General features: G+C 51.2%; 1 protein-coding gene across 3 annotated transcripts in view; it reads right to left on the bottom strand.

Annotated features, from left to right (window-relative positions):
• Positions 1-12737, bottom strand: part of NHSL3 (NHS like 3) — a 59711-nt gene that overhangs the window by 6708 nt on the left and 40266 nt on the right. For 2 of the 3 annotated variants that reach the window (XM_035117223.3, XM_035117224.3), the window contains exons 2-5: positions 5272-5427; positions 3556-3611; positions 1431-1551; positions 976-1092 (exon numbers count right to left, since the gene is read on the bottom strand). In XM_035117223.3, coding sequence (XP_034973114.2) covers positions 976-1092; positions 1431-1551; positions 3556-3611; positions 5272-5427 — 450 coding nt within the window. Of the gene's footprint in view, positions 1-975; positions 1093-1430; positions 1552-3555; positions 3612-5271; positions 5428-12201; positions 12391-12737 lie in introns of those variants that run through there. The other variant, XM_035117225.3, reaches the window with a different exon arrangement.

The raw sequence follows: 12737 nt of genomic DNA, 5'->3' as shown, positions 1-12737 counted from the left end.
CTGAAGCTCCTGGGTTCAGGTCCCACCAGCCAGGAAAAGAGAATAGAGGGGGGAAGGAAGGGTTTGTCCTGGTGCTGGAAGGGTCCCAGCACCAAGTGAGCCATCAGCTCAGTGGATGACCAGGAACATGTCAACTCCCTCTCAACTTCCAGTCTGCACCTTGCAAAATATAGCATGGTGGCATCTTATGAGCAGTTAACATGTGCCATTTAAACCTTGCACAGTTGAAGGCAGGCTGGTTCAAATTGCACAAGTTAAATGCAAGCAATGCATAGAGCTTAAAAGCTCTTTCGTGCCTCATTTTCACAGCGCAGGAAGGGCTTTTAAGCTCTCAGCCTTCCTTGGACGTCAAGCCCCGCTCAGCGCACAGGCTCTGGAAGGGTAGGGATCATAGCTGCTAAGTTTTCCCTTTTCTTGTGAGGAAGCCTATTCAGCATAAGGGAATTTCCCTTAAAAAAAGGGAGAACTTGGCAGCTATGGTAGGGATACTGACACAGGAGCAGTTCCAAGTGTTTTGAGCATACACATTTTCAGAACCCTTGGAAGCAAACCCACGCAGTTACTAACTCACATAGTGGTGCTGCTGAGGGTTGATATTTTAACTCATTTTGCATGTCAAGAGTTAAGCACATGCTTTGCATATATTTAACCAGACGTCTGTGTTTCTCGTCAGACTTCTGCCCCAAAACAGCATCCAGCTTCCTGAGCCTCTCCCTGCTCCCACATCTCATCCCACCTCAAGTGGGCACAAATCACTTTTCCACACCCAGCCAAGCCAAAGCAATTTCCCAGCTTACACCGCCAGACTCAAGTGTGCACTTAAGTCCATGCATGCTTACCCAGTTTCCATCAGTCACCCTGATTGCGGTTTTTCCACTTTTCAAATTCAGATTTTGCAGAGCAAAAGCAGATTCCCCACCCGCTTTGCTGCCAAACTGTTTTTACATTTTAATTTGCCAAGCTGACCGGGCTTACCCAGCTCTTTCTGCACATGTTGGGGGAGACCCAGAACAGTAGTCCTCCGCTCTTTCTTCCTCTTCTCGCCCTTCGCTGAGGATTTGGGGAACGAATCATGTGGCCGAAAGGTGGAGCCTAAAAGGGAGGGGGAGACTGAATTAAAGGAAGCAAAAGGGACCTTATATCCAACCCTGCATGCTCGTTCAAATGGCTCACGTCTGCCAATGTGGAGGGCCTTAATGTGCAAAGTTTCTCATCTCTGCTTGTTCCCAACACAGACATATTTCACAGCTCAACTTTGCATTTGACCCTTCCTTCAAGCAGACCCTCTGAAATTTTGCCAGGGAGGGGGTGGGGTGGTCTCTGGAAAAAACAGCTGCAGTTTCCCTCCCTGCACCAAGCCCAGCTCCTGAACCTTTTGGGTCAGCAAGCGCCCCCCCTGCCTCCAGCCCCAAGGCTTCTGGCGGTAGTACCTTTCCTCTGGATCATCTCTGAGCGGACCGAGAGGGCATCCTCGGAGGTGCTTTCCGTGGCACATGATGGGGTCTGACTCCGGACCGAGAGGTCGTCACCCTCTGTGGATGAGCGGGAAGACTGCATGCCGAGAGGCAAGGAAATGAAGGCAAGAGGGTGAATTTCCCACCAAGTCCTGTTCACCCATAGAAGGTCCCCCCCACCCCGGAGCCCAGAGATGGGTCTCACAGGCATGGACCTGCCCAGGATCCTTCCAAGGGCAAGGAGGCAGCAGCCCCCAGGAGTCTGCCTGCTGTGCCCCACTCTTGCCTCCGTAAAAAAACAGAAGCATTAATTGCTCAGTCAGGAAAGCATGAGACTCTTATAATCTCAGGGCTGTGGGTTCAAGCCCCACATTGGGCAAAAGATTCCTCCTGCATTGCAGGGAGTTGGACCAGATGACCCTTGATGGATGGTCCCTTACAACTCTACAGTTCTATGATTCTATGAAATGAGCGAGGGAGCAAGTTGCAGACAGGACCACCCTTCCTGTCCACCAGGTGGTGCTGCTTGACAGAAGCCAAGCCATTGGGCCTGCCTTGGCATTGCTTTCAAGGGCACAAACTCCTTTCTGATTAAAGGACCATGAAATCAGTGTAAAAGGGCACATCAGAAGTTGCCTTGGTTTTGTACATTTGTAAAAACAGTCAGTGGAGCTCCAACCGCAGGCATGCTCTCCAACAATGACAAGGACTGGGTGCTTGTTTCCCACTTAGCCAGTACTCCTCAGCTATAGGATCAGGACATCGTAAGCCATTCCATGTAAACAAAGGATGTGGCATGGGGCGCAGCTTGAAGCTAAGAGTCTCAAGTGCCCTTTTTAAAGTTTCTAGGCCTTGTGGCTGTGTGGAAATGCTTGAAAGTGCTCTGAAAATCCTGCTGAAATCTCAAAAGCCAGAGGAATGGGGGCTGAGTACAATGGGAGACTTCAGAACCCTGCAGAACCCAAGAGGAGCAGAAGCAATCGGATGCACATTTGCTTCCCTTACATACTTGATGCAGATTGCAGAATTCATTTTGTTTGTTTCTTTGTTTGTTTTACTGTCAGGTTACAGAATTTCAATTTAGCACCAACTGTTCACTTGGACACTGAAGTGGCCAGAACATGCAGGACATTGTTTGCTGCTTCAAATTCCTTTGCACAACCAAATATATTTTTGAGAAGAAAAAGGGATATTCCAAGATGGTTTGCCAATCAGCCAGAACATTGTTTCTTTTTCTTTTTTTTAAAGAAAAAGATTAAAGCTTTTGCTGATTAATAACCACCGATTTGGTACTGCTGTGTGCAACACACAGCGAGGCGTTTCTCACCCATTCTGCATAACTTTAGAACACGAGGAACAAAGAGGTCAGAAGATTCTCTGATGGTCTGGCTTCCTCTTTCTGGCCTGTCTAGTTTTATTCCCTGAACTCCAAAAGGGCTACATGAGCAAGAAGCAAACGCCCCTCCAGGAAGGGTCATCTGCGAGGAAAGGAGAGGTGAAGTGGCTGCAGGGTGAAGGGAGGATTTGTGGGAATCAGCAGCCAGGAGGAGGGAAGTGCAGCTGCAGGGAAGTGCCGGGGACAAAGTCCACCAGGTTGCAGCCAAGATAAACAGAAGAGGAGAAGCTGTGGAGAAGAGGCCAGCTTTCACCCTACTGAGTTTGGCTGGTGGAGGCTCCACATTTGCTGGCTCCTTCCACAGGAAGACCTTCCTGAGCCCTCTCAGGTCCCACTCCAGGGTCCATCAGCTGCCAGACTCCCTCACCCACCTCTGGGTAATTTCAAGAAGGCACAAGATCAGCTCTTGATCTCACACTGTGCAAGATCGGGATCATTTTATAAAGAGGAAGCAGTGGATGGAGGGACACAGCATAAGCACTTTTCTGTTTGCAGTGGAGGGGAGAGGGGTATGGGAAAACAACCCCAAGGCTTCCCGGGTATCTTATGCTTAGGGCAGCAGGTGTGGTGGTGAAGACGCTGCAAGTTAGCACAACACAGGCCAATGGAAAATATGCAACGGCACTGCAAGGGTGTGACACGTACATGGGGGTTGTGGGGGAAAGGGGGCAATGCAAGCTGCTGCCTGACATGCAACCGGCTTACCTGGATGCTGCTGGTGTCGCTGTGGTCCCAGACCCTCTTGCTCTGCTTGTGTTTCTCTGAAAGGCAACAGCAGAAAAACAATCGTCTGCCAGCCCGGGGAGGGCTGGAGGCCACTAAGCACTGATCCAGAGTGCCGGGAGCAGAGCAGAGAACGCAGGAAGGAATAGTCTCCCACCTGCTTGCCTCTCCTGCTGCCCTGGGCGGGAAGGGGCTTCTCAAGCACCCTCCTGGAGATCCTGCTCATGACCCAGCCCAGCCTCAGAGGAAGAGACCAGGCAGTCTCTCCCCCTGGCAGGCAGGCAGGCCACTGGCCTCACAGGCACTGGACTCTGCTCCGAGACGGCAACCTGCCCATCCGGCACTGCGCAGCTGCAACCGCCTTTCCATGCTTGGCAGCTGCTGTTTGATCTCTGGCGTGGGAAGAACCACAATCAGGGGCAGAGGGAGGAACCCCACCCAGTAGTATAAGGAGGCAGATGGGACTCCTCACAGCCACCGTTCTAAACAAGGTGTATCATGCCTGGAGCAGAGGGACCTCTTCCCATTGACTCAGGTGTGCTCATGGAGGGTGCAGTTCTTCAGCAGTTACGGAAATGTACTTTGCATGTACACAGAGGTGGTTGCTGGCAAATTCCAGGCCTAAGCCCAGGCCCTATAAATGAGCTCAGGGCACAAAACTTGATTCAGATTCAGCCGGGACAGGATGAGGATCCCAATTTGAGAAACCCACACAAAGCTATTCTGCACCACAGGGCTGGCCCTAAGGCAAGGCTGGGTGGCGCAATGTGCCAGGCCGCTGGGCCGTCAGGGGGGTGCCCCGCTGCAGCGGCTGCGAAAGCCCCGCTGCGTGCTGCGCCCGCCAGACAGCCATGCTCTGAAACGGGGGGGTGCCGCAGAGGGATAGTTTGCACCACGGCGCCAGGGCATCAGATATGCTTAAGACGGCCCTGCTGCACCACTCAAACTTTCAAGTTACACATTAGGCCAAATGGTTGCTAGTTTGTATTTAAATAAAAAAGGGGGGATGTATTTGTGCTACAGATTTCTTATCTTTCCTCCTTGTATTCCACCCCACAACACACACACACACACACAAAGCCTGTAGTAGAGTTCTGTGCATGGTCAATATTGAGGGGTGATGGGATTTGTAGTCTAGCAACACCTAGCGGCCACTACATTGGTGACCCTGCTCTACAGTTTGCATGATGCATTTTGAGCCAGGCACAATTTTAACTGTCTCTGCAGTTTTTCTCCTATTAGGCCAACACAGCTACTTGTTTCTGACCGAACTAAGCTGTGGTTCCACAACAGCCCAGTCTCAGGCTGTTCTGAGCATGAGTACCATTTAATGTGAGGGAGGGCTGATGCTATAATTTAGCATCCCAAGTGACAACAGAAGGCAAAGAAGCAACTGCTCCCCACCCAGAGGACCCTGGGCCAGAGAGGTTTTGTGCCAAGAGTATTATGAAAGGAAAACAGAGCAAATGGCTCAATCAGTAGAGCATGAGACTCTTAATCTCAGGGTCATGGGTTCGAGCCTCACATTGAACCAATGATTTCTGCACTACAAGAGGTTGGACGAGACAACCCTTGTGGTCCCTTCCAACTCTATGATTCTATGAGAGCTCAGAGGGCTCAGAGACAAAATGGCCTAAGTGTCCATCCTAACACATCCGTCCCCATTCACTCCCTCCTGCCGACCCCGCAACCCAGTACCTTGGTTCTGCAAAGACTTGAGCCCAGCCTGGGCCTGGATATGTAGCTCCTCAAGGTGTGGAGGTCGGTTGCTGGGGAAGAAAACATTGTCAGGCCGCTCGTCCCTTGCCTTGTACTGGACACTCAGACGCTTCTCGTTTTCAGCCTTGGCAGCCCCTGGAAAGAGAAAGGGGAGAATCCTGGGGTCCCTGATGTAACAAGAACGATGGGTGGATTTCTGTTCCACCAAGATCTGCCACCATAGCACAATTCAAAAAGGAGGTGTACACTTATCAGGCTGGGCTACTTGCCCACATAGTCCTGCACGGCTCGCTCTAAGTGGCAATGGTTCTCCATGGCATCAGGCAGAGTCTTGCCCAGCTGAATCTCTTAGCCAGCGGTGCCAGGAACTTAGACCTTCTGGGACCTTCTGCATGCAAGGCAGGTATGCTACCACTGAGATCTGGTTCCACCAACTGAAACCTTCCCAGGCTAGAAACTAAATGCAAGCACTGTAAGTGCCAAATCCTGAGCACCAGGAAGAAAAGCTTTCCATTTTAGATGCATCCTCAACCTATTCCTCCCCTCCCCCCACATCCATGCACTTCATCACTGCTGGTGGAGCACCCTGTCCTTAAGTCAGGGGCAAGTCTTAAGACTCAGTTGCCCCACAGTAAAATGTGGATGGCCATGATCCCACAAAGACAAGGAATGGTGCCGCTAACCCAGAGACATGGGAATGTGGACAGGCCATAAATCTAGTCTTTTTATCAATACATCATTGTCACAATGATTACACTGTCACAACACCAGTTATGTCACAACACCAAAGTTATAAACGGCTAATTACTATCAGCTGTCACAACTTCTACAATTATGGTTGAGACCATTGTCATCACTACCAAGACAGTATTAGCCGCTGTTCGTCTAACTCTTTTGTATTTTAATGCCTGAGCTATGCATAATTAGTGACATGTATTTTAACCAAGCACATGCAAGCCAGGGGCTGGGGAGTTTTGCAAAAACATCAGGAGTGGTACCTGTACTGATTGTGCACACACACACACACACCCACACACACCCCCACACACACCATGAGGGTTAAGGGTTCAAGAACAGCCAGTGACCAGTCAAGCAGACACCAGCTTTGCTGTGCATTACTCAGAAGCAAGTCCAACAGAGTTCAGGGAGACTTACTCCCAAGTAAATGTGCACTCAGGATTGCAGCCATTGGCCTCTTGCTCTTGTCATGCATGATTTCACTGATCTATTGTGGATGTTTGCGTTCCAACGATGAGCCACTTTGCCTAGTGGAGAAACAGGATAAACTGGAGGGATATTTTAACCAATACCTCAATACTTTGCTGGGAGGAATCACTAGTGACTCCCGCATCTCTGCTGCAGGAGAGCCACCCCCTGGCCCGTGTAACCATGACAGCCCCTGGGATCTCTTTACAACCCTTCTCCACTGACAGCTGCGATCTGACACCAGCACTCACTGCCCTTGCTCTCAGCGGTGGGAGGCTGCAGGCTCTGCATGTCCAAAGCCTGAGCCTTTAAAGCCAGTGCACTGAATAAGCGAAAGCACCCCAGGGCAGGATCACATGACTGATACCAGAAATATCTGTGCACCTTGCGCACACACACACACACACACACAACCAGTGAGGCAGTCTAGCTTAAAGGGGCAGCGCTCAGCACATTTTGCCACACACCAAAACAACAACAGCTACCTTCCAGAAGAAGGGGGGGGGGAGTTCAGAGGGGCGGGAGGACAGAGAACCAGATATGGGTGTATTCCCGAACAAGCCTATTCAAAGAGGAACAGTTTGCTCCTGTGTGCCAGTCGCCATAGGAACACAGGATGCTGCCTTATTTGGAGTCAGCCCATTGGTCCATCAAACACAGGGCCATCTACACTGATTCGCAGCAGCTCTTGGGAATTTCAGGGAGGGGTCCTTCCCCAGCTCTACCTGAAGATGCCAGAGATTGAAGCTGGGACCTGCATGGAAAAAAACGTTTCCCCGGGGTTTGAGCAGGGGATTAAGCTGCTGCTGGTTCTCTCTGTTTTTTTATTTCCTGGCCTGCCTCCTGAGAAAGGAACTGGACGCAAGCATAAAAACAGCCCCCTGCCCTTTCTGCCCAGGCAAAAGTTACTTTCCCAAACCACCCTCAATGTTTCTTTAGTCCAATCAAGGCAAAAATCAGGGCTTTTAAGTCTGGACAACCACTGATTAGTCAGAACCCCACAGCCAAGGATTCTTTTAGAAATAAAGCAACTAGATTATTATTGGCCAGCTAGAAAGCAGGATACCACAAAGGGAACAACTTTGTCTTTTTAGACTATAGTATGATGTCAAGAATATCAGCTGCCGATCTTTTACCAAAATAAAAGCAAGTATCCAGTTTTGATGGATGAGTATTCCCGCCACTCTTTTATTGAGCACACAACTCTGTTCCTGTACAGAGCACTTATTTAGAGCCTAGGACACACTGGCCAAAAGTTGTGTGTGGAAGAGCCAAAAGCAGGCAGTGGAAGAGCTTGTTTAAAAGGCATATTTAGGAAGGGGTATGGTGGTAGGAAGAGCTGACAGCAGGCACCATCATTTAGACAGGAGAGGCCGACTGGAAAGGAAGCTCTTTCCTTTCACAGGATGGTTGGTGAGAACAACACACTCCTTACTGGCAGTTTTGGGATTAAATGGAATATCCTACACCAGGACAGAATGAAGCCCTGCAAAAAGCCCTGCCTTTCCATTTACTATTGAAAAGGCAGACAGTATGTTCCACTCTAGTCTTAACCTTTTGTATGAAAATGGTCTGAAAGACAGAAACACCATTACCCTGCCTGAGTCTTCAGAGTTTTTTTTGGGGGGGGGATCTAAACTGTGCCAAGAGGAAAGCCCTCGTGCAAAACTCTTTGTCTCCAAACAATTATAGGAGGCTTTTGAATGCCACTGCCCTGGCAAGTCAAAACACACCCCGGGAACTCCCCAGGCATTTCTGCCCACCCACTCAGCTCTTAAGAGGTATTTAGATAGTTATATATAACCCAACTTGCTGGCTGATACTCTGGGGACGCCTAACCAGAGCCCAGCCATCACCTGGCTGATAGGAACTGTCATCCGAATATCTGGTGGGCACCAGAATGGCAACGGCCACACAGCTTGCATAGGGGAGGTGTTGCAAAACATGGAGATATATGGGAAAGCGCACAGCACCTCCAACAACATCCCCCAACCCAGTCTACCACTCTAGTCTCTGTGCATCTAGTCCTGTCACAAAGGGTGGCTTTTAAATCAACACAATTCCCCTCTCTGGCTAATAGCAGCTCCATGGGAGGCAGATTTAGACTGGGGGCCTCTGATTAGACCCCTCTTCCACAGTCCTGATTCAAATCAGGGCCCCTCACAACTGCTTGTACAAAAATATTAATTATTTTCAGTGTGCCAAACATGGAACTCCAACACAGCATACAGTTTGGCCTTTAAACAGAGGGCACCCGGGTAAGGGGCTTGTCCCAAAGGGAGATGAACCAGATTATGAGGTTGCCCTTTGGTGGAAGCGACTATTCCTCTCTTCCAACACCTGTTTGTGCACTCGGTATGTCTTCTTTCGCACTTAGGGCTGCCTGAAAAAGGTGCAATTGGGACTATCCTAGAAGAGCTATGTGCGGTGTTAAGAGCACCTTGAAACCACCTTACAAATTGGACCACTTGTCTAAGTAACCCAGTCCTGTTTATTCCTGCCCAAGGTCCCAGGTAGAGAGAAGCAACATTACTATGTACTTAAAGAGATTGGAGGCACTTGCAAAGGACATGCATGTGCTCATTGATATGTATAGATTTCCATTTGTTGTAAAAACCAAAGAATTTCCTATGCAAATCACCCCAAATAAATTCATTTGCCCCTCATCCCAAGCCATCCAAATCAGGTCCAATTCAATTAACTTACCCGTTTAATTTCCCCACCAGATCTTGCTACAAATCTACTCAATGGTCCCTATCTATCGCTCCCTAGATAAATTTATCTGACTTTTTGAGGAACAAATTAATATCCCACCGAGTAACCCAGATCATGCATACGCCTTCAATTTCTCCCCAAGTTCATTACCCACAAGAACCACTTCGGCCATTCAGAAAAAAGATTTGTGCCCCATCTCCCCACCCCTGCCGTAGCCCACACCCAGCAATACCCCAGAAGGGAAGTCCTTCCCAGCTCGCACCCCCAATATCCTTTCATATTTGGGATGCTGAAGACTGAACCTCTAAACATGGCAGCAGTTATGTGCCTCTCAAGCGCTAAGCATCAATCAGAAACAAACACAAAGCTAGCAATTAGGTTACTTAACATTCCTCTGCGTCTTGATGATGAGAGGTTCAACCTTGACGCAGAAAGTTCATTCCAAGCCCACAGGAAAGAGACTGCCTCATTGCTGGAGAGCCTGAAGTCATCAGGAGAGACAATAACCAGAAAGGTGCCTGCCGGATATGAGCTACCAGGATCTGCCCCTTGGCTAAGGACTCAGTGGACTGGGCTATGGAATGGGAGCAGGGAACTCCACACACCAACCCCTAAAAGACTACCAACATCACAAGATTTCAACAGGAGCTAAGAAAAGCTTTGAGCACCTGTGGCCCTTTGGGAGTTGCTCCCACCATCCCTGCCCACCGGTCATGTCAGAGGACGGAGTCCAACAACATCTGGAGGGCCACAGCTTTGTCATCCCTGACACACAGAAAACCCAGACAAAATAAAGAATGGGAGAATCTCCCTGACTGCACAAGGCCCCCAGCCCCACGCCGAGATGAGAGAGAAGTGAATCGCTTTTCTCCAAGGTCACCTCAATCCCTGCAGGCCTGGAGGTGCTGACTCTGCATTGGATTTGGTTCTGCCACTTGCCTCCCCCCCCCCCAAGCTCCATCTTTGTTCTCTGTGTTAATAGCAAGATCAATACTCATGGAGCCTCTTTGCTAAAGTATTGCTCATACATCCATTCTCTTCCCTGGGCAAATGCAAAGCAAAGCAAATAAAGCAGGTTCTCTCCACCAATCTCTCTCTGGAAAGCAAAAGGAACCTGTCTAGGGTGCCTGAACCATGGAGAACCACACAGCTGGGGAACAGAATGGGGAGGGGCTCCGAGGTCAAAAGGATACCAGAGACAGGATGCCAAACAGCAACCAGGAACTGTACAGGACTTGATCTCATCATCTAAACTGGGACTTAGCAGCGCTGTAGTGTTCTATGAGAGCAGATATGGGCAGCAGGTGAATCAGGATCTGCCCATCAAAGCACATAAAAGCATGCAAAGGTCTAATATGTGCCTAAACCTCCTTATTTTGTGAAGCTCTTAAAAGCTGGGGTTGTTCCAAGGCTGATCAGATTGCTGTGGGATGTTTCACCAAAAATGGTTTCAGTTTCAAGAGAGGCATGGGTGTAGCCAAGGGGTGGGGGTGGGGTGGGGGCAGTTGCCCTCTCCAAATAAAAATACAGAGTGGAGGTTCTGCCGCCCCACAAACAAAAGGCCTCTCCCCCCCCCCCCAACAAAAATCCTGGCTATGCCCATGAAAAGAGGTACTCCTCACTTCTAAGTAATGCTCCTAGTTCGCAAAAAAGTCCCTCCAATCCTTTGTTAAATGTTGTCTCGCCTTACAATGAGAAGAACCTTTGAACCCGGGTCAACTGGATTCCTGCAACTTTCTCCGGTGCTTTAAAATGTTTGATCTTCTCCAACCTGGTGCCCCTCCAGCTGTTTTGAACTATAACTCATGCTGGCTGGGGCTATTGGGAGTTGTAGTCTCAAAAACCCGCAAAACAGTAGACTGGGGTGGGGAAGATGAACATAAATTATCTCTGTATCTCTTCAGACAGCCACATATCTAGTGTACGGCCAGCATTGTGATAAAGAAAAGCCATGTGGAACTGGGAGACCACACTAGGTTACACCTGCGCTAACCACTGGGCTAGGCTGCTTCTCAAAGTGCACCTTGAGATGCTTCAGGGACGCTGGGTTGACCTTGTAATTTCTCCCTCTCGGCCAGCGAGAGGGAAAAAAGAGCAAAGGGATGGGAGCTTCCCCCCCCCCCCGCGCCGCCGCCACACTCACAACTGTTCAGTTCCTGCCGAATCAGATTTAACTCATCCTCCTCTCTTGCTTCCAGCATCCAAAGAGGAGAAAAACAAAATCTGAGCGGAGAAAGGTGGGGGGAGAGGCGGGAGGCTGCAGAATCGCTGCAGAGATGGGCAAACAAGCCCTGCTTCCTAAAAGCTTGGATGCTGTTGGCTTCAACAAGGCGAGGAAGGCAACTGAGAACAACCGGGGAGTGGGGGGGGGGAACCTCCACCCTGTTGGAAAAGAACACAGGAGAGAGACGCTGGGTGGGGTGGGGGATCCTGTTTCCCGTGAAACCCCCCCTTCCTCCATCACCACGCAGATTCCCCACCGCTGGCTGGGGCAGACGCAGGCAGCGGATCCCAAGGGCGCCGTGCAGAGGGGCTTCGGGTGGCAGATACCTCCACCCGGCCCCCTCCCCAAATCTCCATCCAGACGGTGGCAAAGGGCAAAGTCCGCCGCCCAGAGTTTCCGGTCTTTCAGCTGCACCCCTAAATCAGCCACCTCCCCGAGTTTACCCCCCACCCCAAAGCCCCGATTCCAAAGAAGCGCGTGGGGCTTACTTCCGAGTAGACTCGTAAGGATTGCACTGCAGGGTTGCGATCCTAAGCGCGCGCGCGCGCAGCGGATGGTGGCCAGTGAGACTTACTCTCGAGTAAATCTACACACCCTTGCGCGGGGGTGGGAGCCGGGGGCAAACCCGATCCTGCGCTCGGCGCTGGCCCCGGAGAAGTTCACAAAGATTGAGGAGGGTGGGGGGCTCGGGCTCGCTCGCCTCCCTCCCCGGTGCCCAGCCCGCCGGGCAGGACGCCTCCATGCCCCGGCCGCGCCCGGCTCACCCTTCTTCTTGAAGAGCTTCAGCAGCGACGGGAGGTTCCTCCCGAGGAAGACCACCATCCCGACCCCCGGCCCGCTCCGGGCGGCTGCTGCTGCTGCTGCTGCGTCCTCTTCCTCTTCAGCCAACCCTCGACGGCGAGGCGAGGCGCCTCTTCGTCCCTTTCTCCTTCAGCATCGCTCGTCGGCCGCCTCCCTCGCCGGGGCGGGACCAGCGCAGCCGCTGCCGCCGCTTCGCCCCGGGAGGGTTTGGGCGCCGAAGGAGAGAGAGCGCCGCTCCTGCTGCCGCCGCCGCCAACACCGTCGGGGTCCTCAGAGGCGGTCCGCGAGAAGGCGGCGCGGGCAACAATGGAGGGGGGGCTTCTTCGCTTCCCGGCCGGCCCCCCCTCCCGCAATATCTGGGCGGGGGGGGGGAGGGAAGCGGTCCCTCCAGGCTTAGAGCCGGGTCTTGCAAGCCCAATTCCATCCTCCCACGGTACCCCATTCAAAATCGCTTTTGCTTGAGGCTGCGCAAGCACTCGAAAGGCTTGCCTTTTGGAGC

Source organism: Zootoca vivipara, chromosome 6, assembly GCF_965207765.1.
Source record: "Zootoca vivipara chromosome 6, rZooViv2.hap1.1, whole genome shotgun sequence".
Lineage (NCBI taxonomy): Eukaryota > Metazoa > Chordata > Lepidosauria > Squamata > Lacertidae > Zootoca > Zootoca vivipara.
The sequence above is the reverse complement of the archived record's forward strand: the minus strand, read 5'-3'. Positions and strand labels throughout refer to the sequence as shown.